Source organism: Lasiodiplodia theobromae (genome assembly GCF_012971845.1).
Source record: "Lasiodiplodia theobromae strain AM2As chromosome Unknown scaffold_94, whole genome shotgun sequence".
Classification (NCBI taxonomy): domain Eukaryota; kingdom Fungi; phylum Ascomycota; class Dothideomycetes; order Botryosphaeriales; family Botryosphaeriaceae; genus Lasiodiplodia; species Lasiodiplodia theobromae.
This window is the reverse complement of record NW_023336579.1, coordinates 1-25888: the sequence shown is the minus strand read 5'-3', so window position 1 is coordinate 25888 and position 25888 is coordinate 1. Positions and strand designations below refer to the sequence as shown.

Genomic DNA, 25888 nt, shown 5'->3' with positions numbered 1-25888 from the left:
TTATACCCTGCGCTGCTATGCTTGACTCTGCCTGGCACTGCTCTAATGCGTGGTCTGATGGCTGACCCTCTGCCACACAAATTGTACACCTGTCCTTCCATTGACTTAACTGACCCTTAATTGTCCTGATTCCTGTCTCTGTGCTGCTGCTGCTCCTTCTACTACGGCTCCTGCTGTTGCTTCCGCTGTTGCTTCTGCTGCTGCTTCTGCCTTTACTTCTACCTTTGCTTCTGCCTTTGCTTCTGCCTGTGCTCCTTGCTCTTTCTGTTGTCGATGGCTGCTGCTGCTCCTCCTGCTGCTCCTCCTGCTGCCCTCCTTGCTCCCCTCCCTGCTCTGCTGCCGAATCTGCCTCGCAAACATCGCACATCACTTCCCCCTCACCCTCAACACACCTCACCCTAACCCTGTCACCATCCATGTACCCGTCCAACACTGCTCGCCTGCAATGCTGTCCGCTCATGAACTTGTCCATCTCCTTTCCTGCCTGCTCATTGCCCGCGTCATTCTCCGTCACTGCTCTCGTCCACCTTTTACCACTGTCCACAATCACTGCCTCGCTGGTCTGTCCTCCGCGCCCTGCCCTGCCACTCTCCTGCCCGTATTCAACCAAACTGGCTGGCCTCTCCGCGTGAACAACTGCCAAAATGTCTGGCACATCGATGCCCAACCCCAATGCATTTGTTGCCACAATCAACCGGCAATTACCGTATGCCCAATACGCCAAATTCCTCGACTTTTGCTGCTTGTCCGCCTGCTTCCCATGGTATGCGTTGCATCCCAATGCCTGCGCCAACTGCTCCGTTCGTCTGGTGCTGTTGCTGTACACCACAATCCTACCGCTTCTCTCACCCTCACCCTGACCCTCACCCTCGCCCTCGCCCTCACCCTCGCCCTCACCCTCGCCCTCACCCTCGCCCTCACCCTCGTCCTGACCCTCACCCTCGCCCTCACCCTCGCCCTCACCCTCGCCCTGACCCTCACCCTCGCCCTCGCCTGCTTCTCGAATCCCGAATCGACCCTGCAACCGCCGTACCTCCTGGACGACTGCCGCAATCAAATCCGCCTGCTTCTTTATCCCCTCCGCCTGCTGCACCCGGTACCGCACGTTTTTACGCACCGTTGCTGCCCGTAACCTCGTTACCTCCTCTTTCTTCACCCGCATGATCTCGAACAACCGCCCCTCCTCCGCCGGGGGCAACGTTGCCGTCAACATGACCAACTGCGCCTTGGCCTCTACCAACTTGCCCAACTCCTGCAACTTCGGCCTGAAACTGCCTCGTCCGTCCAACACCGTGTGGCACTCGTCGATGACGATCCGGTCCAAACGCTGCCTGCTCTTCAACCGGTCTAAAAACCCGCTGAACGCCTTGCTGACCGCCGACTCTGGCGTGACGAACACGATGGACGCCTCGCTCGGCCGCTGCCTGTCCCACTCGACTGCCGAAATGCCTGCCTTGCGGCATCTGTCCACCATGTTCTCCCGCAACGAATTCAACGGTACCACCACCACCGTCGTCCCCGTCTCGCCCACGCTGGCCGTGCACAACGCCGGGATCATAAATGCCATGCTCTTGCCTGCGCCTGTCCCCATCACCACCAACAACGGGCTGCGGCCTTCTACTACCGCCTCTACCGCCTGCTCCTGCACCCCTCTGAACTCGGCGTCCTTCTGGCCTGTCAACTGCCGCAACATCTGCCGCCTGTCCACCGTCTTTACCTTCTTCCAACGCCTGAAATTTGCGTCCATGTCCTCCGCGATTGCCGCCGCTGACCGCTTCTTACCGCCTTGCCGTAATTGCTGTAACGTGGACGCGTGCTGCTGGAACTGGTGGAACCGGACGCTGGCTGCCCTGTACCTCTCCATCGTCGTCTTCAACTCCTGGGCCGCCTCGATCATCAACCGGCCGTACACTGCGCCTGCCATGCGCGTGCTGTGTCCGAACTGCATGTCCCACGTGTGGCTTTGACCCTCTGCGTCGCCGTCGCCTCCTCCGCCCTCCGTATCCTCCCCTGCTTCATCCGCGTCGAAAAAACAATCCCCCTTGATGAACTTGTTTCCGATCGCCTGGACGCACTGCCGGTACGTGGCCACGTTGATCTCTACCCCCATCCGCATCTTGCTCTCCCGCTTCAACGCGTTGCGGAACCGGCTGGCCGTCCACTTGGCTGCTGCCGGTCCCTCCGTGCTCCAAACGAATCCGTGCTCTTCCGGTGGCCTGTCCCTCCCATCCGCCGCGTACGCCAACAACCGCTCGAACGGGACGACCATCCACACGTAATACATCAACAACTCGCCTACTTCCCGTGGCAAATACCGGTGGATGATCTTCAAACTGCCATCTCGGCCGTGCCCCTTGTGGTACCGCGTCACGTACACCATCAACCCGTCCTCGACGAACACGTTGCGCTGCCCGCCGTTGGCCGTGTTGCAATACCGGATGCTCATCAACTCGGGCACCCGCGCCGGCCCGCCGCCTGTGATGTGCATCAACACGGCTAACTGCTCCTTAAACCGGCCGACCGTCCGTCTAAACGCGTCGATGGCTTGCCGGTTCCACCTGGCCGGGTGCTGTGCCGGGTCCTCGTGCGGGTTGGCGATGAACTGCCACCTCCGCTGCTGCCCTCGCTCCTGCCCTGTAACCAACCGCTCGTACAACCACCACTGGCCATCCGCCTCGTCCTCCAACGGCTGCTGATTCCGCGGGTCCTTGATGAAAAACCACCCGGGCTCCGTCACGCTCGGGTTGTCGCGCAACTGGTCCCATCTGATGGCTGGCAACTCTCCCGTCCGCTCCTGGCCGGCCGACACCTGCATCACCTCCTCCACCAACCGCTGCCGGCAATCGCCCGCCAACCCGTGCACCCACGCCCGGAAACCGTCCATGCTGAACTCGACGTCCCGGTACACCAACGTCTCGCCGCCTGGCCCCGTCCACCGCACCGCGCCCGGCGCCGTGGTCGTGTACCTGATCTTCATCCCGTACGTCCTGGCGTCGTACATCCAACTCATCGGCGTCGGCTCGTCCCTAACCATGAACCTGTTGACCATCTCGCGCACCCGCCGCCAAATCCTGCCGTCTCCGCTGTCCCTGGCCGCCTGCCACGCGCTCTGCACCACCATGATGCGCGCCAACTTGATGACTGCCGACAACCTGGGCGTGTACACCAATGGGCTCTGCCACTCTTTCCCCTCCTCACTAATTCCTAACACGGCCAATCCGCTGATCAACGCGTTGGCGTGGCTGTCATCCTCGGTCTGGTGGTCCAACAAACTGATGCAAAACGCCAAACACTTGCGCTCCAACAAACTCAACTCGTTTTCGTCCTCCTCCTCATCACTGCCCTCATCACTGCCCTCATCACTGCCCTCATCACTGCCCTCATCACTGCCCTCATCACTGCCTCCTTCACTGACGATATCCCCCAACCCATCTCTGCTGGTCTCGCCCTCCTCTTCAAACTCGAATTCAACCTCCTCTTCCTCATTCTCATTCTCGACATTCTCATCCACTGGGACTACTGTTTCTGCTGCTTCACCCTCTGCCCATTCCAACCGGGCTTCCTCGATGAAATCCCACAATGCTCTGCCTTGCTCTGCTGTTAACTCATATGGCGGCCTTGTTTCTGGCTGGTGGTTGTGCTGCTGGTGCTGGTGCTGGTGCTGGTGCTGCTACTGCTGCCGCCGCCGCCGCCGCCGCCGCTGCTGCTTCTGCTGCTGCTGCCTGTCGACTGCCGCCATGGCGTGCGTGCGGAAAACGTACCCGATGACCCGCTGCCATGCCTGCTTGTACCGCTGCTTGGTGTCCTCGCCCATGCGCGCCTCGAACGGGTACCCCGGCTTGGTGTTGCTCTCCTTGCGGGCCATCTCGAACCTGACCTCGATGTTGACCGCCGCCTGGACCGTCGCTTGCGCCTTGTCGACCATCCGGCTGAAACTGTTGCATATGATGGCCAAAATCTCCGCCTGGGTCTGCTGCCTCCGCCGCCTGTCCTGCTCGACTCGGCTGCTGCTCTCCGCCCTGCTCCCACCTCTCCGCCTGTCCTCCTCCCCTTGCTCCTGCTGCCTCCGCTGCTGCTCCTCTGCCGGCAACTCCGCGTGTCGGCGCAAATCCTCCATGGCGAACCCGGCTAAATGCTCCGCCCACCCGACCCGGCGCAACCACGGGTTGGCCTCTAACTTCTCCTACGGCTGTACTATCGCCTTGCGCCGCTGCTCCTTCTGCTGCAACCCTACCTCGACTTGCTGGCGGATGCGTTGGCTGGCCGACGTCGGCGCTGCCGTCCCCTGCTCCTGCTGCTGGCCCTCCGCTAACACCTCGAAATACTCCTGCCTGGGGCCGTGGTTGAAAAACCTCTGGCAACGCACGCCTGTCCGCCACGGCCTCGGCGCCTCGCTGGCCCGGCGGCGCTGCGCCAATGACCCTCCTCTACGCTGGCTGTTAACCCATTCATGCTGGATCCGACAATGTGCCTTGATTCTCTCAACCGTTCGCGCAATATACCCGCACTTTATATCTTCTCCCACCTCCCACTCGCACGCAAACCCATCTTCGTATACTGGCAAATGTCGGATCGGCTGCACCGGCTGCCCCGGCTTGATAAACTCGGCTTTTAACTGCCTCTCCGTGCGGATCGCCCCGTCGATCTTACCTACGTTTTCTACAATTCTCTTCCGGCTGGCGCTGTCTATTCCGTGCTTGGGCCCTCTTAAATGCGCGTCTACCTGGGCGGGTAATACGGCAAACCTGCAATCTTTGCAAACGGTAACCCTAAACTCCGGGACGTACCTGAACGGCTCCATCGCTGCGCTGGCTTCGACCGGTTTTAACTGGCTGGCTCGTGGGTGGATGGGCAAAATGGATGAATGGACGGATGACTATCTGCTGTCTATCGTCTGGTGCTGGTGCTGGTGCTGGTGCTGATACTGGTGCTGGAATAACATCTACCACCTAAAACGCCCTTCACCGACTCTCCGTTTCCGCCCGCCCTCCGCCCTCACACTTTCTGGGCTTCCGCCCGCCTCCGCCACGCTCTGATTCGCCAATGGCTGACCCTAACTTACCCGGCGGCGGCCGCGGTGGTGCGGGCTGCTGGGGGGTTGCGACGCCGCTGCTGGCCCGGGCGTAAACCGGCGCCCCATCAAAATCACCACGCCTCGAACTTCGACCGTCGACTTTATCACCACCACGACGGGCCTTCGACCCGTTCGAATCGGATCCGGGGTCGCCGGACGCGCGCTCGAACTTCCGCCGGGTCGCACCCGGGATTTTCGCCCGGGAACCCCAATGATTTCGACCCCCGGAACTGCTAACCCTAATTTCGATTTGTACGGTGCCACCAACGATTTCGACTCGAAATCGTTGCTGCATTGCGGATAGGTAGCGCCCTAACTCTACCTTTAGTGGCTTGCTTAACTGGGCCAACCCTAACTTTGAAATTTAAATATATTTACCTCGTATACTACTTTTTTTTCTAACTATATGGTCTAAAGCTATTTTAAACCTCTCTTTAAATAAAAATTTCTCCATCTTTACTCTTCTACTCTTTTTCCATTATTTTTTGGTTTTCTTTTCTATTTTATATCTATTTATTAGCTATTTTATCTTCATCTCTATTATCTACTCTTTTAGATCCTCTATACTTTATCTCTTTTATTTTATTTTTCTATTCTTCTTATTCTATCCATTTATTTACTATATAAATGTCTAGTTTAATCTGTTATCTTTAAATCTATTCTTTTATTTTTACGTAGACTTTTATTATCTCTGATTTTTTTAATCTTTACTTCTTCTATTTTTCTATTTATTGTAACGGTAGGCTCCTTCCACTAAGCTTCGGAGTCACTTAGCAGGTCGGGTGAACCGTAGGGTTTACCTTGAAGAGACAAGAGAGGGAGGACAATGATTGGACAAGAGAGTATCACGTGATTGTGCGATGCACAGTGAGCCGGTTACCTCTAACCAAAGAGTCTTGATTAGAACTTTGAGTTGACCACGGAGGGTCAAGAGTCTAGCTAACGAGTGTGTCTATATACTGTAGGAAAGCTAGTTACAATCTGGTGTGCCCCCGGGTGAGGGCATCATTTGGTGATGCCGTTGATGGAGGGCATCATTCGGCTGTGCCCTTGGTCGAGGGCACAGGTGGGTCCTGCACGTGACTTAGGCGCTTAGGGCATTCTCCGATTTCCGAACGGTCGTGATGTCGTACTGTATCTCGACCGTTCCCTTCTTATCCACTTTCCGGCTTCCAGTCTTCGCGCACTGCTTCGGGACGATTATACGTCTAGACCTTCGTCTCTTGGCTTGACCCCGTGGTCCTTCGTCCCGTAGGGGATTCCCTGGTCCGTGCTTCCTTCTGGAGTTGTCGCGCCCTCGTGGGCGTTCTTCCCGTACGGGCTTCGGCTGCTGCCTACTGGTGTTCCCGTACGCGCCGTCATCCCGTATTCTCCAGATTCCCGTGCGGGATCTGGGACCGTGCGGCTCTTCCGCCCGCGAGGCTTGTTGGCCCTTGCGGCGAACTTTCCCGTGCGGGCTTTCTGCCCTTGGGGTCATAAAGCCCGTGTTCCCTGGGGTTCGTAACAGTGGTTTAACTTTCTTCTTTTTTTTTTAAAAAAAAACTATTTAATTCTTCTCTATTTTTAATCTCTTATCTTTTTGCTCTTTAATGTTACGCGGGGACTCGGGAAGGGGATTAGAGTAGAAGCGTCGGGGAGGAGCGTAGCGTCGGGGTTTACTACCGCTATCTAAGATGTCACTAAACACTATATATAGAGGATAGCAGCCGTAGTTAGGTAGGAAAGAGTTACTTTCTAATTAATATTTAGTAGTTTAAAAGACTTCTAATTAGAATTATTCTATATTTTAGAGTATCTAAAAGTTAGAGGGTTGCGGCGACGACTATCTATAAAGTTTAGTTCTCTCTAAATTTATACGAGATAGCCGGATGGAAAAAAAAAGAGAATAGAAAAATAAAAAGAAAGAATATCTAGAATTAGCTAAAAGAAAGCAAACTATTTAGTTTGATCAATAACGGGCGGAAAATTACTTTTTTAAAGGATATAATTCTACTTTCCGTTTTAAGACGAAATAAAATATACTACTCTTACTAGAAAACTAGCTTTTCGTAATCGTCGTTAATTTAGACTTAAATAGAGCTCTAAATAGATACTACTTTACTAGCGAACTAGTTTTTAATATCATTAATCTAATATTAACTACGCTATATAGCCGTCTAAGTATATTTTTTTTCTCGAATACTAGTCATTACGGCCGTTATATATTAAATACTATAGTTAGTACTTTAATCGTCATCTAATAAAAAATGCGAGAATTTCTTTAAACTTTTTTAGATACTATATAGTATTTCTTTTCTCTAGTTTCTACTAACTCTTTAGAATCGTTTAGATAGTCTCTACTAAAATCTTATCTATTCTACTTCTCGGTAGAATTTCTACGCCGTACCGAAGACTAAACACTAAATTAGTATTTAGATTATCGTAGTTAAGAACGATAAGTAGAGTAGTTTTAACGATCTCGCTAAATCTACTACGCTTCTTCTAGCTTAAAATTAATTACGCCGCCTTTAGAAACTATATAATACTACTACTAGACTAGAACACTTTTAGTAAACTCGCGAAAAGTATCTATCTACGTCGAGAAAACTCTATCGTCTTTTTTTTTATCTTCTCTTCTTTCTAATTCTTTTATCTTTTTTTTTATTATTTTTTATCTTTTACCACCTGGCTGCCGAGCGGTTTTCGCGAGCTTGCTAAAACTACTTCGTAGCCGCCCCTCTCTCTTCTTAGTCTAACTACCAAGATCAAGAAAATTAGTTTTTATTAGATAACTCGGCCGCACGTCAGTAGATTGCGATAACTTTTAGATAAAAATGTAGCGCTTTATGAGCTCTACGACTTTCGTATACAAAGTTAAGTTTATTAAGCCCGTTCCGGGCGTGAATTTGGGTGGGTGGTGGTGGGTGGTAAAATTTGGGTGACCCGAGTTTGCAGCGACCCGCGTGGCGGACCCAAATTTTTGCGGACATTCGGCACCCAAATGGCTGGTGCATGGTGGCAGGGAACAGGGAACGAGAGCAGGCGGGGGGGAGAGGGCCGACGGACGGACAAGCAAGACCCGGAGAAGGGGGGCGGGAAGACGACAGGCGAGAGGAACCAGAAGACCACGGAAACCGAGGCTCGGCGGCCGGAGGAGGGGAACCAGGACGCAGGAACCGGGCGCTGGGAACCAGGGCGCTGGGGAACCGGGACGCTGGGGAACCAGAGTGCCGGGGGACCAGGACGCTGAGGAACTGCGACACTGGGAAACTGACCGTAGGAACGCCTGAGCACGGCGGCCGTGGAAGACTGGGGAATCCACCTGAAGGCTGGACGCACCGCTCCGGGCCCACACCTCTGGGACAGGAAGAGGAGGCACATCGGAAGGGGACGCTCGAAGACCGAGTAGGGAGGAGGGACCGCGTGAGCCACCTGCCCGAAAGGACGGAGAGGGAAACCGGAAGATGGAGGGGAAGCCCAGAGAATGGGGAGAGGATTCGAGACGAAGTCTGAGGCGAGGACAGACGGGAACGAGGTCGGAGGACCACGCACCGGGGCAGACTGGACGCAGGTCCGAGTGAAGGGACGAGGCGACAGACTGTGGATGCGAGGAAACCACCTCGGGAAGCGCGCTCGCCGGGGCGAAGGGAGTGGAAAGGAAGTGGAAGGCGGCGGGCAACCACGACGGGGATAGGATCTGGTTCCACCCGCACGAGACCCGCAGAAGCCAGACAGCCGAGTACAGCCTGAGGACCGAGACTTTGACTCTTCTCACTCTGCGACCGCGGGCCCTGCCATTTCAATGCTTGTCAAGTACTTGTTCCTGTAGATAGCTCTTACCGTAGCCCCGCTTAGTTGCTTGCTGCTCTGGGCCCCCCGGAGAAGAAAGTGGAAGCAACAAATACGAGAACCCCTAACCCTAACAACTAAAACGCAGGAAAGTAAATAAAAACAGCCAAAAAGAGTTTACCCCGTTTTCCACCTCTTCGACGATGAATAAGCCTCGGACGACGGTAATATTGCATTGTATGTACTCTGATTGACCTTTTTTACTGCTGCTTCTCACACTGCCATCATTCGACTCCTGCGACGCCGATTTCCTGAGTTGGCGGATTGTGAGGCCGTAGGCGTGGCTGAACCATCTCTCTTGTCGATCTCGTCCGCCGGACTGCTGCAAGGGGTATTCTGTCGTTCAGAGTCGGTAGATTGGGAGTTGTTGGCCGCGCTTAATCCCCCTATATTGGCAACCTGGTCCGCTGGGTCGCTGCCAGTAGGAGTGTTTTAATGTCCAGAGTTGGTCGATTGAGGAGGCCTGGGTGTAGTTGATCGGTCCCTATCGTCTTCCTGGCTTGCTGCATTGCCGCCGGTGGTATGCTTCAGCGAGTTGATGGCGCTGTGCAGAAGCTTCAGATGATTCGGCGCCCAGACGTCGTAGATGTTACGGACACCTGCATCAATCTAAGTAAACTGTGTATGTGACTCTAAGACAACGTGACCGTACCCCCAGATCCTCCAGCAACTACTACCTTGACCATCGTTGCAGAGAAAATCTATATTCTAGAAGACTGACCGAACTTAAAAAGTGGAAAGAAAGACGATTGGACTTAGTAATTGCACTGCTAAACGTACCCGGTAATCCTTTAATAGTTGGAATAGAAGTAGCCAAGATGGCTTACAAATCACAAAAGAACTATCGGCTACGCGGATGTCTATAGAGCCGTTTGGTCTACGGTAAAATTCGCCTAAATTTCCGTAAATATACCAGGCGAGCGGGCCGAATACTATATCTAAAAGGCGTGATCGGGTAAGAAAATAAGCCGAAGCCGAAAAACTCGTCGCACTAGAGTGTCTTTATTATTTCGGCTAACTAATTCGACAATTAGTTTGAAGATAAGGAGGAAAGCTATTTCAAACTTAGCGGATACGGCCGTCGACTACATCTTGTTTGATCCAGGTACAGATTTCAACACTAGTACAAGCGATCGAGGGCCAGCACTGGATTATTGACTGAGTTTTCTATTTACGCTGCGATGTTAGTTGTATTATTTTTGTTTTATTTGAAATGCTTGACAGTGCAAACTCAAGAACTTCTTTTGCTTTTTCGTTCTTCTATACAATCCATCACCCCGCCAATGCACCACAGGGATAGTAGCAAGAGATGTACAAAGTGAGGCCTTGCCGCCAAGGCGCGTGAAACCTCCATCATTCTGTCTCATAATGATTGCTTATCAGCTTGAGAGTTGAGTAGTATTTAATCCTGGCTTGATAAGCAGGAGCATGAAATTCACGGCCAGCCATGACCGTCTCCGTCGTCGACTCGGCACACGTCTTTCCGGCGTCGGGCTGTTTTATGGAGCGCACGGCACCGCTGTCGATTCTTGACGCCACAGTCGCCAATTTCACGCCCACCGAGACAGTGCTGGCCTACGATACGCCCGCCCCGACGCCAACTTCCCTACTCGAGGCGCTGCGGCGCGTGCTAGATGGGTATCCGCAGTGGTGCGGCAGTCTGCACTGCCTTCCTTTCGACGCAGCCACGCGCCGCCATGGTCGTTTGGGCCTGACCTGGGGCCGTCCCGACGACCCTGGTGTGGTGTTCGTCGAGGCCCGCCTCGCGCACCCGCTCGCCGACGCCCACGCGCTCGCGCACTTCGTCCGCGACTGAGCCGCCGCAACCCGCAGCAGCCTTCCGCTGCCCGCCCCCGGCCCGCTCTTCGACCCCAGCCTGCTGGATGCCCGCGCCCCCGCCGCGACGCAACCGCCCAACGCGGCTGATCTCTTGCCGTGCAATCGCTTCGACTGGTGGATATCCAACGCCGACAGCCCCTTCCCGCCCGTCTCCCCGCCCGCCGAGCTTCTCCGGGACGGCCCACTACTGCCGCTCGACCCGCCCGGCACGCCCATGCCCTGGGCCGACTGGGACCTCGCCGCGCCCGTCGCCCACCGGGTGCTGCACTTCCCTGGCCCGGAGCTGCTGCGCCTGTGGCAAGCAGCAACAACAGCAGCTACTCACGACGCCGGCGGTGATGACGATGCCCGTATCAGCCACCTTAACGCCCTGCTCGGCCATATCTGGTCCTGCGTCACCCGCGCCCGCAGCCAAGCCGCCAGTGACGAAGCCGTAACGCTCGACTACACGCTGGGCGTGCGCGCGCGCCTCGCCCCGCCGCTGCCAGACCGCTTCGTCGGCTCGCCGCTCGTTATCGCCGCTGCGACGGCGCCTGTGCGGGACGTCGTTTCTTCTTCCTCGGCTAGCAGTCGGCTACTCTGTAAGACGGTTGCGGCTTTTATGCCTAAAGCCGTTGCCGGGCACGTCGCGGAGAAGATACGCGAGTAGAGTCCCCAGCGCTTATAGTAGGCGTTTTTGGGACATAGGTATTTGCTCGTTACGTCGTGGATTCATACGCGGTTATATAAGGTGGAGTTTGGGGTTGGTGGTAGCGGCGGCCCGCGCCTCGTGCATGCGGCGATACCGAGGTTGGATGGGCTCGTGTAGTTGATGGAGGCGCCGTCGAAGGAGGGCGTAAAGCGGTAGTCGACAAAGCATTGGGCTGATGATAGGGTTGATGTGTAGGTTTATCTGGCTGCTAATACGATGGAGAAGCTGCTGTAGGACCCGGAGTTGAGGAGGTATCGGGGGTAGAGGATAGCGCATTGTATAGCTAGCTCTACCACCTTTTATAGAAGTTAAGATTTTAAATAGACAAGATAGAAAGAATAGACGACGTAGATGAAAGATATGATTTTCAGCGTAAACTCAAGCGGCAGCTCGTTAATGCCCTAGTTTCCAACCTCAAGAATGGAGACTATAGTATTGTAGAGTACGAGAATCTTCGAAGGCTTAAGACCGGTGTTACGAACGCAGTCCGCTCGAAGGAGAATCCACAAGCACAAGGAGGGGCGACCGGTAGGCAAGCGCCGCTCGGAGATCACACGTACCCGATGTAACGGAGTGCCTTCTTCTACACGACTTTAGAGTCGTCGGGTAGGAGTCGGGTAACCGAAGGGTTTACCTTAAGGACGAGTGGGTAACTATCTGGTAAAAGGTAATACGTAGAGCCTACTTGCTATTGTTAGTACTAACATTTTTATACACTACTTATGAATAATCTTGTAGTCGGGAGTCCGCATCATTCCCTTTTCGTCTACCTTTTAGGACTACGCCGTAATGCAAGTCTGGCCAATAAGACTTCGCCACATCGTTTCAGCCCCAACCCCGCATCTCAAGAGTCATCTACCGCGTGAGTTTACGTTTAAAAGATACACGTTTACGCTTTTCAGCCCATCATCAATTGCGCATCATTGGCGAGTTCCTACATTTCGTCCATGGATGAAACAAAGTCCAACAAACTTGCCGAGTTTACAGCCTTGGCGCATTTGCTGTCTCTCCGCAACGACGGGGCCATCGACCCACCTTCGTTCGACGATTCGGAAGATGCAGAATACGTTTGCGAAAGCGAGACTGAGGCATCGAATTCAACAGTGTGTCCTGGGCTCCTCTCCTCTTTCGGCGATGAAAGCATCCTTAGGCGGTTCCTCGACCGATTGTCGGAAATATTGGCAGTAGAAAAAGGTGGTCGATTTGTCGCTGCTGCTGTGTTACGAGAGAGCGAAAAGGAGGAGTCCGTGGAAATCTGGGTGGCTCGGAATTCGGCTTTCCGCGCCGAGGATCGTGAGCTGTTGACGACCATTGAGAAAAAATGGACCGCCATTGCAAAGGGCGGAGCAGGTGGGAATTCCGCAGCGTGCTACGTACGTCATGGTGTGCTTATCGTTGAGAGTCAGATCTGGAGAGTGTTACGCACAGCCTTTGGAACACAATGCTCTTGTATTCCAAACCACGTGCCGTAGCCTACCGCAAGGAGGTCTTGCGGCTCTTTCAAAGCAACCGAAGAGTGATCAACAATGCACTCTCGAAAGCCCAGAGCGCAGACTCTGAGTTATGCAGTGTTCTCCAGCAGATTGCCGTTGAATTGACCGACCGCGCCCCGAGCTCGAGCAAAGGCAGCGAAGACGAAAGGTTGGATCGGCTTGTGCGCATGGCCTTCCAAGTGCGGAAGCTAGCCAGGTCCAAGGAAGACCTGGTGGCCCTTCTGGCAGACCCGAAACTGGCAGAAAGAATCCATACGGAACTGTGCTTTCTGGGTCGCGTGCGGGCGGCCTACGAGACTTTCATCACGGTGCTATCAACCGTGTGGCATGAATACGAAGTGCGGATAAGCCCAGTCGATATACCGCAGCCTATCAAGCTTCCAGGTCGCCGGCTCAGCCTTGGTGATACGTTCGGCCTTCTCGGCTTACCTCTGGACGACAAGACTTTGAAGATGTACATCAATCGGAAAAGGTACACGCAGCAACAAGCAGTGAAGGATTTTAACAAGCTTCAAGCGCAGAAAGGAGGCATCCATGCTGAAATCCAACTGGCATTTCATTTGCAGAAACACAACATTTATGACCACTTGGCATACATTGGAAGTAGCAAGTTGAACTGCTTCCTTTGTGGCCAATTCCTATCTGTTTCTGGGGGTTTTGGGAGTCGTGGGTGTCACGGGCGGCCATGGTCCGCATGGTTCATTCCAGACACCGCAGGCTTTCGCCCAGATAGCGAGGAAAAGATATGGAAAACCATTGAAACCATCGAGGAAAGCATGAAAAAGCAGTTGCTCTTGCCGATTGCCAAGGGCAAGAATTTCAAAGCGGAGTCCACCATTGGCTTGACAGAAGCTTACAGTACTTCCGGCCACTTTCATCAGCCCGACTTTCTCAATGACCCTACGGTGCAGAGGTTCCTGAGAAATCGAGACGAGGAGATTCGGCAACAGCAACTGGCAGGGCTTTTCCTACCCCAGCAAACAACAGACGGAGATGAGGACTATTCGGGCCTGGATCATGGTAGAGAAGCCAGCTTTGACCACCCAATAAGGGAGAGACTTGCGGAAGATGAGTGCCACGGTTGTGGCAGAGTGACTTCTCGGCATTGCGGTAAATGCGGGAGGGACTTTTTCTGCTCTGAAAGATGCGAGGCCAAGAGGGGCCCACATCATTCTTTCAAGTGCAATCTAGGCCGCCCTCTCACCACGGCAGACTACCTTGTTCTAGATGTTATCGGCGGCAGGTTTCCAGAAGATCCAGACGTCCTGAGCGACTTCGGTTTCAACAACCTCATGACGCCGGACTGGTCCAAGCTTCTGGGTCTCTACCAGGGTCTTTTTAACTACCACCACATTTCCCCCGAAGAAGTCCATGAGTGGCAGCAATCCGGGTGTCTGGTCGACCGTATTCAGGAAACCTTCTCGAAGATCCCAGAGGAAGCCCGAGGCGGCTACTTTCCCTGGTTCATGGAGAACCATCATAGAATTTTCGGATCTCAATCGTCATCGAGAGAAGACCTACGTCAGAAATACCTGGACAACGTGAGCATGTACCTGGAACCTCAAGACCGGGGGAAGTCCCTAGAGCAGTTCGAACCTCAGAGCAAGCGAGATGCCCTTATATTCTTCGCCATTCTCGGGCAAAGCTCTCATCCAAGTCCCGACCTCTTAATGTACTTTGATTTCGGCTTCTGCGTCTGTCGTAGCATGTATATGGAGCGGCATCTTGCTGCTCTTTATGTACAGCTTCTATTCGGCACCACTCTTCGCGACCAGTGGTTGTCAGTGGTGCGGAACAAAATGAATCTTACATCGAGCCCTCCGCTGTGTACCTTCACGGAGTTCTGGAAAGCGTTTCGCGATGGCCGCCTGATCCAGCTGATGGACGCCAGAGGGTTGAGGTCCGAGAGAGAAAATTTCCCCCATCTGGACTCTGTGCTGGGCCGCAAGGCTGGTGAGCCATTGCCAAACGTCTGGAGCTTGCAGGCCTTCCTGAACGACGACAATGCAACTGTTGCTCCGGATTGCATACTGTTTCAATACGGATTCATTGGCTGCGCGAATTCTGTCGATCTTGCAGCGCTGAAGGACTTTTACCGGAAGGTTCTAGAGCATGCGGATGCTCTGGATTTGGAAAGGGCTTCAATGGAGCAGCGGCTACTGGATTTTGTGAGATCTTACGTTGACGTAAGCGCGAACGTTAGGAAGCTGCTTGAAAAGTCTTTTCAGCTGCGCTTGTCTTTCGCCAGCTCTACAGATCAGCATTAATTGGTAGTAAGAGTGGAACTAAGCCCTTTCACGTTGGTAGAAGGATTCGCTTTTGATGGCATGATAACTTTTCGTCGGAAACCACTGTGTTGGGAGCGGGATGCAAGGCAGGGCGAGAAGAGAAGCGCCCATGAAAAATTGGTGGCGGGAATCAGGGAAGCTGGATATTGTACTCAGCCTTGAGCAAATTCTGAAAGCAGAACACATCGCAGCCCCAGTCACAAATCAGATGTGCTTGCATTCGTTAACCACCCTAAGATATATGCTCCAATCCACTCTACAGGGTTCTTTCCGCTTTGGTATGAGCCTTCCTGCGCCTTACCGCCTCCTCGCCTCACCAAGATTCTGCCGCCCATTACTCCCTCTACCTACCCGCCGCCTCACCGCCTCTTTTATCTTGAATTGAAAACTCTGCCGCGCATTCTTCCGTTCCTGCTAATCTTTCGCGAAAGCGCTCCAAATACAGAATAGACAGAAAAGAAATAATCTACAGCTAAATGTTATCTTAACGCGCTAAGAGCGCATAAAATTCTGCGTGCGAGAACTACTAACAGCGCGTTTTCACGAGCCGGCTTATTTCTACTTCTTTACCTACTACGTCCTCTGTCGCTCAGGACAAGCCATGGCCCCGCCGAACAGCTACTTCGACTACCTTCCCGAGTACCATTTACCCGTATGCAAACACTGCAAGCACGCCGTCTGTCTGAACCAAATCAGGACCCATCTGCGAGGCAGGCACCACGAATTACCTTCAAAAGAGACGGCTGCTGCCCTGGCCGACGTAGAGCACCAATGGACGGATGCTGCCAAAGATGTGTCCGAGGTCTACATTCCTAGTCGGGTTAGCCAACCAGTTCCGCATTTGCCGTTGTATAAAGACGGATTGTTGTGTCAGCTGGATTCTTCAAAGTGCCACTACATCTGTCGAGACATCAAGGTTTTAAAGGGACATTGGAACAAGGTGCACCGTTGGACACTAGGTACGCAGGGTGGGTCTGGTAAACAAAAACAAGAACTACTTCAGACCCGTCTGCAGACTGCAAGAAAAGAAGTCTAATGCCAGAGGCTTTTTACACATAGCTACGGCTCGCAGTACTTCCAGGTTGACCAGGTAGATGGCAGTGATGAGGAAGGAGAAGAGGAGGAAGAGAAGGAGAAGAACACCGGCCCATTAGCCGCCAGCCAAGAGGGTGACCTAATTAGAAAGCTTGTCGAGAGAGACCTCCAGGACCGCGATCGTAGAATCTCTGACACACGCCATGTCTACCACGACGAGGCTACCAAGACGGAGGTCTCGCCTTGGCTGGAGATGAGCCGCTGGCCGTCTTTTTTCCATGGTCTTAACCTCTCCAAGATCTCCACTCTTGCCTACGCGGCTGATCCCACGGAAGAGCCGTTGCTAGCTATAATTTCCAAGAGCCTAGACCGGCTAGTTGAGCGGGCATACCAGTCCATCTGCCAGGACAAGATTAGCGTGTTTGACCAGGCACGCATCAACAGCTTCATAGCTGGCGAGCCCTCGGGCACAGAACGGCTTCTTATGGTCAAGCTTCAAAAAAACACTTTTCGGAACTATAAGCATCTGTGGAAGCGCCTTCTCTGCTTTGCTTGCCGGACGAGCCGGGTAGACCAGCCAATTCAGCTTGCACATCGGTTCACTCCTTCTCAGCTATCTCACATTGAGGCTGCGCTATCAGTATTAAGTGACCTGCAGACTCTCATCTCAGACAGCGATAGCAGCGGTGCTTCCTTGGAAGAGCCCAATGCTCAAAAGCAGACAGAAGCCGCTCTAGATAGGGCGTCTTCTTCGCTGCATCTTCCTCCTGGACCAAAACATCAGAGGTAGCCATTTTGAAAGCCCAGTGCTTAGCTTCCTCGCCGTTCTCGGTATTGACGACAAGAAGGACTGTGGCTTCCACGGGCCGCTTGCGTACTCGCCCCAGCTGTCTAAATTCATCAAGATTGCACAGATGCTCGTAATTGAGCGCGATATACTCGCCGCAGACGAAGGGGCTATCGAGTACCCATCCGATCTGCTTGATGAGATGAGACAGCGTTTTATGGTCCGAGGATCTCGCTCGGCTTTCGATTGGGCATGCCAGCTTCGCGCCTACGCAAAGAAGGTCGTCAGCAACACCACTGTTACTGGCTACATCATCTGGTCCGAGGGTTACGACACAGTCACCTAGAAGCAGGCGACTCTCAGCATGGAGCGTTTGGAATCGTTCGTCAGTGACCAGGTGCGTCAAGCCCAACAAGAACTGCGGGGCCTGCTTCTGGTCCACCCCGAGGAGAACCACGAGGAGATCGTGCCCACTTTCCACCTGCATCGCCTTCAAGATGACCACAGTAACAGTCAAAATAGGTGGAGCTTCCTGCAGGATCCCAAAAATGCTGCGGAGTTTGGCCTGCCTGGCGGAAGCGACAGCTGGCTAATGAACCGCGTCCTCGACAATGACTGGCTACGGGACGAGTTCGTGCGTCTTGGAAAGAAGAGGGAGCTGCGCTGGATGAAACCAGCCGTGAGCCAGTACCTGATCAAGGTCGACTACTTCCTCGAGCGTCTACTGCTTCTGGTCCATCTGACATCCGGGCAGCCCGCACGTGGTACCGAATTGGTGAGCTTACAGCATTCAAACACTCGGCAGGGCCACCACCGGAGTATTGTCATTGAGAACGGGCTCCTCGGCACTGTTACCTCTTATCATAAGGGATACAACGTCACTGGATCGACAAAGATCATCCACCGATACTTACCGCGAGAGGTTAGCGAGTTACTGGTGTACTACCTTTGGCTAATTCTCCCGTTCTGGCAGAAACTTGAAACCTTGGCTTTCAAACGCTTGGAAAATTCGTCGTCGTTCCTGTGGCCAAAGGGGGCTGGAGGCTGGGATAGCAGCAAGCTGGGAGCGGTTCTGGCCAGGGAGATAAGTGCTTACCTGGGCGTAAAGCTGAACGTTATGACGTACAGACATATTGCCATCGCAAACTCACGTCAGCACTTGAGATGCGGCGGGTTCAAGAGAGATTATTGAATGGACAAGAAGCTTGCAGATGAACAGTCAACTCATGGGTCTTGGATTGCAGGTACGGTGTATGCAAGAGGCATTCAGGAAGCGCCGGGACATGTTGAGGCGAGAAGGATGGAATGTCGGGCAATTAGTCGGGAATGGCACAGCTTTCTTGGGTTTCGGGTTTACTTGGGTGCCCGAAAACGCCCGCTCGAGGAGAGTGGAAGTCAAGGGAATGGAGCTTTTAGGAAGGTACGTTTAGGATAAGCATTTTGATGGGGTGGCAGGGTTGCGCTGAGAGCGTACAGGGTAGCTGGCAGCGACGGACCGCCGTGGGAGAAAAATAGAGAGAGGAAGAAATTGATTCGCGTCTGATACTAGCGAACAGCATCCGCGTTGGCAGTAAAAGTAGGTTCGATTGGGTACTACGAGTTTTTCTTTTCTTCTTTTTTTTTTTTGGTAATGCTTGCTCCTGTGCCGCAGGAGTAGGCTTTTCTCGTAGCCTAGTCTCCGCCGCCCGGCACATCCCCGCCGTCCCAACGAGGCTCCAATGTAGAATAATGCTGTAAGGTAACAAATCCGTTAGTAGACCCGTACAAGGAGTAAATCGGTCGTTGTAATAACTGATTAAGCGCTCACACAAAGTTTGCCGGGTAGGGCGGCAGAGTTGGGGCAGCTACAGCAGCGGACCGCCGCGGAAGAAAATGGGAAGAGAAGAAAAAATCCGTTCCGGTCCGACATCGAAAATAGCATAGGCATCAGCAGTGAGAGTAGGTTCGACATTAGACTGCGATGGCGGGCGAGTATTTTGTTCATTTGGTCGAGTATCGAGTCGCGATATGCAAAGAGTGCCAGTATGGCGTGTGGCCGGATCAAGTAGATGGCCATTCACAGAGCAGGCATCACAGGCTGAGCAGAGGCAGAGAGGAGGCGATTGCTGAAGAGGTAAGAGGATGGCCCGGCTTAATCAGGTATGCAGGCGAGTTCGAGGTGCCGGCACAGGTCGACGGACCGATCGCGGAGGTACCGCTGTACGCAGACGGGCTGCTGTACAGGCTGCAGCTAGACAGGTGCCGGTACGTTTGCTGGAATAAGGTGGCGATGAAGAGGCATTGGTGGAAGGAGCATCAGTAGTCGGCCGACGGCCGAAAGGGCGGGTCAGGCAAGATCAAGGACGAACGGGTCGAGAGACGGTTTCAAGAGAGGGCAAAGGGCGTGCACTGTCAGCGAATCTTCACAAGCCGGCATGTATCACGGTATTCCGGTGGACGAGGACGGGCATTTCAGCGCCAGTGCGAGGCCGTGCAATTTCGACGACAGCAGGTTCGAAAGCGGGGGAGATAGTAGCAGGGGCAGCAGTAGGAGTGACGGTAGGAGTGGCAGCACCGACGGTCGCAGCAACCGCATCAGGCGCCCCGGCAGAAGTAGTTTACAGTGGGTCAACAAGGTAATAGACGATTTCATAGTCCGCGGTAGCGGCAGCCCAATGCAGTGGTTTTTAGACTTGCGGACGTACGGGATAAAGATTTACTTTAACACGACGGCGAAGGGGCACGTTGGATAGAGAAACAGAGAGGTGTTAGAGTACGAAAATATGTCGTTCAGCATGGCACAGTTTCGTGGGACGGTGCACAGACTAATGCAGGCGACGGCCGAGGTCCTGCTTAAGGATTTAGTATTTTACAAGAGCCGGCAGAAAGCGCCCGTGATTCCGTAGAATTCGATGCACGACGACCCGACGAACAGCCGCTGAGGGGGGAATTTTTTACAAGATCAGCGCAATAGGTTCCCCGTAGCCAGGCAGACGTAATTGTTCGAGCGGATCATACAGGACGGCGCGGTCAAAAGGCGGTTCACGCGGCAGAGGACGGTATTCGGGTTGAGCCGTAAGGCGGTGGCGGACTGGATGGACCGGGTGGCGGCGTTCAAGGAGAAGCATTTGGTGTTGATGCACATCACGGGCAGGCAGCCGACAAGAGGGCCGGAGATACTGAGCATCAGGCACAGCAACACGGCCGAGGTCGGGCACCGGCACATTTTCATCGAGGACGGCATGGTCGTGTTCGTGATGCGGTATCACAAGGGGTATGCGTTGCAGGGAGACGTCAAGAGTATTCATCGATACTTGCTGCGGGAGGTAAGCGAGTTGCTGATGTGGTATTTATAGTTGGTTTTGCCGTTTCAGCAGAGGATAGAGGTGTTGGTGCGGAGCAGGCAGCAGGGGCAGGAGGGGCAACAGCAGCAACAGTCGCCGCCGTCATCCGCGCATTTGTGGGCGCCCGAGCCCGGGGGCAAGAAGTGGACGACGGAGCGCATGAGGCAGCGGGAGACGGCGGCGGGGCTGGGGCACGAGATTACCGTGCAGGCGTACCGCGACATCGCGATAGCGATCAGCAGGCAGTGGATTCGTGGGCCGACTGCGTTCAGGCAGGATGACGGAGAGGCGGACGACGGTGAGCAGCTGCAGGATGAGGACGGCGCGGCGATCGCGGATGCGTAGGTGGGATATACGTTGCACGTGGCGGGAATCGTGTACGCGAGGGGGATTATGGAGCAGCTGGGCTGGGTGGCGGAGCGGAGGGAGAAGTTTCGGGCATACAGTATTGATTGGCTCCGATTTTTGGGATTCGAATCAACTCAGGAGGCGGACGAGCGGAATAAGCGGAACAAACGAAACGAACGAAACGAATGAAACGAACGGGACGAACGAGACGAACGAGACGGACAAGGCGGGCAGGATGGGAAGGCAGGCGGTAGGGCAGATGGAAGAAGGGCAAGCAAGGCAAGCAAGAAGCGGAGACGGTGCCCGTTCGAGGACGAGGCAGAAGAGGAGCGGCTAGACCGCTGGATCCGGCTGAACAAGATGAACGGCGAGGAACGGCTGAAGCAGCTCGTGGGCAAGGAGGCGATTTTCCGCAGCGTGCAGGAGCCGGCGTTGGATGCGATCAAGGCCGGGCACAGCCCCGTGGTGGCGGTGATGCCGACGGGGGCAGGCAAAAGCGTGCTGTTCACGCTGCCGGCATGGGCAGAGCCGGGTGGGACGACGATGGTGGTGGTGCCGCTGAAGTCGCTGTGGAAGGACATGAAGCGATGGTGCGACGAGGCGGGAGTACGGTGCGCGGTATGGGACGGCAGGCGGCAGCCGGATGTGGAGTCGATCGTGCTAGTAACACCGGAGGCGGCGGTGGGCGAGGAGTTTAGAACGTTTTTGAGGCGGATCAGGCGGACGATGCAGTTGGACCGTATCGTGGTGGACGAGTGTCACGTCGTGTTGAACGATCGGGTAGATTTCCGGAAGCATTTGCAACAGTTGGGTAAGTTGGTGGGGGTGGAGACGCAGATGGTGTTGTTGACAGCAACGATGCCGCCGGCGGAAGAAGGCAGATTTAACAAGAAGATGGGATGGATGGCGGAAGAGGTGAAGTTGTTTAGGAGATCGACGGCGCGGAAGAACGTGCGGTATGGGGTAGTTGGAAGGAAGGGGAGTAGTAGGAGGGAGCAGAAGGATATGGTGGCGGAGTTCGTGGAGCGGGAGTTGACGGTATCGGTGGAGGGCAAGGTGGTTATTTACTGCAAGACGAGGGCAGAAGTCAGCCGGCTGGTGAGGGCGGGCCGGTTCGTGTGCGAGGAGTTCCGGGCGGACATGAGCGAGCAGCGAAAGGACGAGGTGTTGGAAGATTTCCGGGTAGGCAGGAAGCGGGTGGTGGTTGCGACGAGCGCGCTGGGGATGGGGATCGACATTCCGGGAGTCAGGTTGATCGTACACGCGGGAAAGCCGCGCAGCATAATAGATTACGGACAGAAGAGCGGCAGGGCGGGGAGAGACGGTAGTAGGAGTGAGGCGGTAGTAGTGAGAGGGGGAGGTAGTAAGGTAGGAGCGGATGCAGATGCGGGGATAGAGGACGAGCTGGTCGGACGGTATACGGATCTAGCGAGCAAGCAGTACCGGCGCATAATCATGGACGAGGGTTTTGATGGAAGGAGTGGAAGGGTAGGGTGCGAGGAGAGAGAGCGAGTAGAGAGGGGGGGAGTGGTAGTAGAAGTCGAAGTCGAAGTAGAAGTAGAAGAAGTAGTAGAGGGGTTGGCGAATGTGGTGGTGAACACGGTAGCAGAATTAGAGGCAGAGCGTAGAAGGGAGTAGAGGGAAAGAAAAAGGAGGGAGGAGCAAAGGGAAAGAGAGCGGCTGGGGACAGTGTTCGGCGAACAGGAGCAGCAGCGGGCACGGCCGCATATAAGGAGGATGGGACGGGCTGAGGATGAGCATTTAGAGGTGGAGATGCTGGAGTGGCAGTTGCGGCGATGGAAGGGTGTGTGTGGGGTTTGCAAGGCGGCAGGCAGAGAAGCAGAGCATGAAGTTGGTCAGTGTATAGCGGAGCAGGGACGGCTGGCAGAGGAGGACAGACGACGGAGACAGCGAACAGTCAAATACAATCGGTATTCGGGGTGTTTTGGATGCGGGTTGCCGCAGAGGGTATGCAGGGGTTGGGAGAGTAACGACAGCGAGGGTTGGCGGCGGACGGGGCAGGGTTGTCAGTTTAAAGGGGTTTTGTTCGGGGCATTGTACCGGATTAAGTACAGGTACGAGAAGGTTTAAAAGAGGTGGTTGCAGCGGTTGGGTGAGAGGGGGGTAGATGCGGACGGGGGGGGGAAGGGGAGGAGAGGATGGTTGGGTATTTGGGTGGAAGGCGAGATGCGGTAGAGAACGAGAGTAACAACTTAGTGTAGGAATTTTTATAGATTACAGGGAAGTTAAAAAGTAGAAAGAAGGTGTAATAGAACGACAGAGTAGAGTTAGTAAGAATAATAGCTAGAGAATTCCTTTGAAGGGGAGATTTAGAAGGAAAACAGATGAATTAAACAAAAATAAAGGAAGAGAGAAAAAGAAGAAAAATTCGGAAATATACTTTAAAAAATAAAGTAAAACACAAAGAAAAATTGACAGCAAATAATAAAAAAGCTAAGTGTTACGGCGCAGGTCTAACGACGGGCCTCTGCCTTTAAAGATCCAAACACCAAAGAGGGGAAACCTGCCGAAGGGGCTTCCTTGAGTGGGTAAAGAAGAGGGTTGGGAACGAAGCGAGTAAGATGCGACTGAGCACTGCGTGTGCGAAGGCCTTGTTACCAATAGAGTCCGAATTCTATTGTTGAAGTTGACCACGAAGGTCAAAGCTATCTAAGGAGTGTGGTTTATATACACGTAGGAAAGTTAACAATCTGGTATACTGCTCTGTATGCTCTGTTGTTCTTGGCGGGTTTTGCCACAGAGCAGAGAGAGCAGGTTTATTTGATCTGGGTGCTCTGTGGTGGCTCGGGCCACCTGGAGTGAGAGCAGGCAGAGCACCTTCTTGGCGTCACGTGAGCCACGTGACTCACGTAGGTCCTTTTCACGTCGTGCGAGTGCACCCCACTTCTTCCCTTATTCTGATGTTTCTTACCCCGGTGGAGGCTGTGCCGTAACACTACATCCGTCTCCATCGCGGCGCCAACTACTACTTCCATGACTTTACGTTCTGCATGTCCCTCCCACAACTGTCCAAAAAGATACGTATTGTCATGCGATTCTCTTCCTCTCTGGATTTTAACCAGCTACACGCCAGTTTCGCTCTGTAGCACACTAACCGAAAACTGTAGACACACTTCCGAACAGAATTCCAAACGACCCAAAGAGAGTCCAGGTTACATGACGGTACATGACAAGGAAGAAATAATCCCTGCAACCGATGCCCCAATACTGATCAGGCTGCTTACTTCCTGCAAGCTTCCGAACGTCTTCTTCGGATCTTGCCTTCCTATGACGGCATTGCTCCGATAGTTGGTGTTTGTCCCCGAGGAATAACCACTGGTGGAGCTGTGGTCGAGGCTGATGCCTGCTTTTCTGACCACCTCCCATATCTTAGATTCCCACGATTTGGGAACCCAGAACCGGCAGGATCCGGTTTTGAAGACAACGAAGCAATGATCGCTGTCAGGGCTAAGGGATACGCGCTGTGAGTAGTGTCAGCACGAATTTTGTTCTTTTTAATGAAGAGAATGCTTACTGCGATGTCATTGGCTCTTGCTTGCAACAGCTTGTGGAGTTCAGAGTCCCTCTTCACAAGGTACTTCCATGCACCATTTTCCTTCCGTGCGAAGAAGTAGTTATTTTGACCTAATGATACCTCGGCAATCCTGCTTTGGTCTCCGTCGTTTATGAAGCCCTTCAGGTCATCGTGGATATTATTCCAGTAGTACTTGTCTGGCGTCATGACGAAGTAGCTTGATCCCGGGCCGAGTGCAACTCGATAATTTTCAGGATTACGTAAACTCAAGTTCCCGAAGATTTGTTTCATAGAGTCTCCGCTCCAGACTAAATATAACAAGGATGAGTATCGTCTCATGAGCTCTACCTAGTAGCTAATGTGCTGACTTACCAAACCAATTGCTTCCGTCTTTCCGACGAAACGCAGAGGCGTACTGGCCGTCAGCCCCAAGAGCCGTCCAATAGACGTTTCTAGCCTGGAGAGAGCCCCGTGAGTCTCTAAAGTTTGGATCGAACTCGGAAGGTAGATTTTTCCTATGCAGTGATAAGCTTAACTTGAACCGTGCTCTTTTCTTGAATCTGGCGGCATACCACTCCCACGCCTTTGGGCTGTCAAAGAAGAATGAGTCTCCAATACCAAATTCAAACACGATGTCCGCCATATCTACCAGTTGAAGTGGACTTGTAGACAAAGAGTGGTGAGTTTGCTAACGAAAGAACGGCGTGTGTCCATCCCACTTCATATACAGAATCATAGTCTCAGCCGCCTGGCCATTTGTTTGACTCAAACAGGAATCCTTCGAACCACTGATAGAACCCGATAGTCAGTGCACCTATGATGCTACACCGTCCGCTCCACAAATGAATGCATGCATATACGAGCTAGAAGCAGTGCTACTTAGCTGTCTCATGAGCGCAAGGCTCAGGCTCAAGTCTGTTGACAGCGCACGACTAAAAAGCGAGGCTGACACGGCGCATGTTATACATCAGCGGAAGGATTCAGCCTTGCATATTCTGCTGCACGTCGACGAGGAAGTGTCGCTTTCGCCCCATGATGGGCCAGTCGAGCAGTGGGAGCGAGATGGTTCGAAAGACGAGTGAAAGCATGTCGTAGTCCCTGCTAACATCGTTGGACACTATATGCAGGAATATTTGCAGGATAAGAGCTGACGTTGCACAGCCATTACCGAGCATGCGGGGTTGGCTACAAGGCTGCCACGTAGAGCAGTCCAGCTGATTACACACCAAGAACGCCCCACGTTACAACATTATTGGTCACCTCAGTCTGCACTGCCGCGCCAGGTGGCTTTGCGTGCTCGAGCCATCCAAAACAATCGCATTCGAGCAACAAATGGAGGGATTTATTATCCTAACCAAAAGACCCAAATGCACCGCGACCGCGGTGCACACAAAACCTTCTCCGGGTAAGTTAGGGCTCGACCGCGGTGGATTTACCGCGGTGGATTTGCAAGAAGGTGCTCGGATCGAGCTGAAACTCGGTCAGGTTGCAGAACGCGTCCCCGCGACCACTTTTTGTATGAGGCATCTTGAAATCCAACCGGTGCGTCGTAAGAAATCTCGCAGTTAGGGTAGCTAGGATCGATGTTGATGGGGTCTCTCATGCACGATCAGCAAGTACAGCTTACTTTTGTCTCTTTTTCCATAC

The 25888-nt window shown here is 53.6% G+C and overlaps 6 protein-coding genes across 6 annotated transcripts; 4 read left to right on the top strand and 2 right to left on the bottom strand.

Moving 5' to 3' along the window:
• Window positions 1-218: 218 nt before the first annotated feature.
• Window positions 219-4117, bottom strand: LTHEOB_12994 (uncharacterized protein; the record flags this gene model as incomplete). Its single annotated transcript, XM_035509922.1, has 3 exons — window positions 219-345; window positions 393-3584; window positions 3762-4117. 3 exons carry the CDS (start codon window positions 4115-4117, stop codon window positions 219-221), a joined length of 3675 nt encoding a protein of 1224 aa, XP_035362902.1.
• Window positions 4118-10349: 6232 nt separating this feature from the next.
• On the top strand, window positions 10350-11390 carry LTHEOB_12993 (Transferase family protein; the record flags this gene model as incomplete). Its single annotated transcript, XM_035509921.1, has 2 exons — window positions 10350-10648; window positions 10736-11390. The coding sequence occupies 2 exons, from the start codon at window positions 10350-10352 to the stop codon at window positions 11388-11390; spliced, it is 954 nt and encodes a 317-aa protein (XP_035362901.1).
• Window positions 11391-12379: 989 nt separating this feature from the next.
• LTHEOB_12992 (uncharacterized protein) lies at window positions 12380-15192 on the top strand (the record flags this gene model as incomplete). The annotated part of the gene is made up of 4 exons (XM_035509920.1): window positions 12380-12782; window positions 12905-13591; window positions 13655-13945; window positions 14117-15192. 4 exons carry the CDS (start codon window positions 12380-12382, stop codon window positions 15190-15192), a joined length of 2457 nt encoding a protein of 818 aa, XP_035362900.1.
• Window positions 15193-15814: 622 nt separating this feature from the next.
• On the top strand, window positions 15815-18227 carry LTHEOB_12991 (DNA helicase ATP-dependent RecQ type; the record flags this gene model as incomplete). Its single annotated transcript, XM_035509919.1, has 4 exons — window positions 15815-16033; window positions 16286-16735; window positions 16986-17353; window positions 17426-18227. 4 exons carry the CDS (start codon window positions 15815-15817, stop codon window positions 18225-18227), a joined length of 1839 nt encoding a protein of 612 aa, XP_035362899.1.
• A 1222-nt stretch (window positions 18228-19449) lies between these two features.
• On the top strand, window positions 19450-22159 carry LTHEOB_12990 (Helicase; the record flags this gene model as incomplete). Its single annotated transcript, XM_035509918.1, has 5 exons — window positions 19450-19650; window positions 20035-20340; window positions 20392-20699; window positions 20991-21888; window positions 22136-22159. 5 exons carry the CDS (start codon window positions 19450-19452, stop codon window positions 22157-22159), a joined length of 1737 nt encoding a protein of 578 aa, XP_035362898.1.
• A 1630-nt stretch (window positions 22160-23789) lies between these two features.
• LTHEOB_12989 (uncharacterized protein) lies at window positions 23790-24448 on the bottom strand (the record flags this gene model as incomplete). The annotated part of the gene is made up of 3 exons (XM_035509916.1): window positions 23790-23807; window positions 23952-24188; window positions 24242-24448. 3 exons carry the CDS (start codon window positions 24446-24448, stop codon window positions 23790-23792), a joined length of 462 nt encoding a protein of 153 aa, XP_035362897.1.
• Between the last annotated feature and the right edge of the window lie 1440 nt (window positions 24449-25888).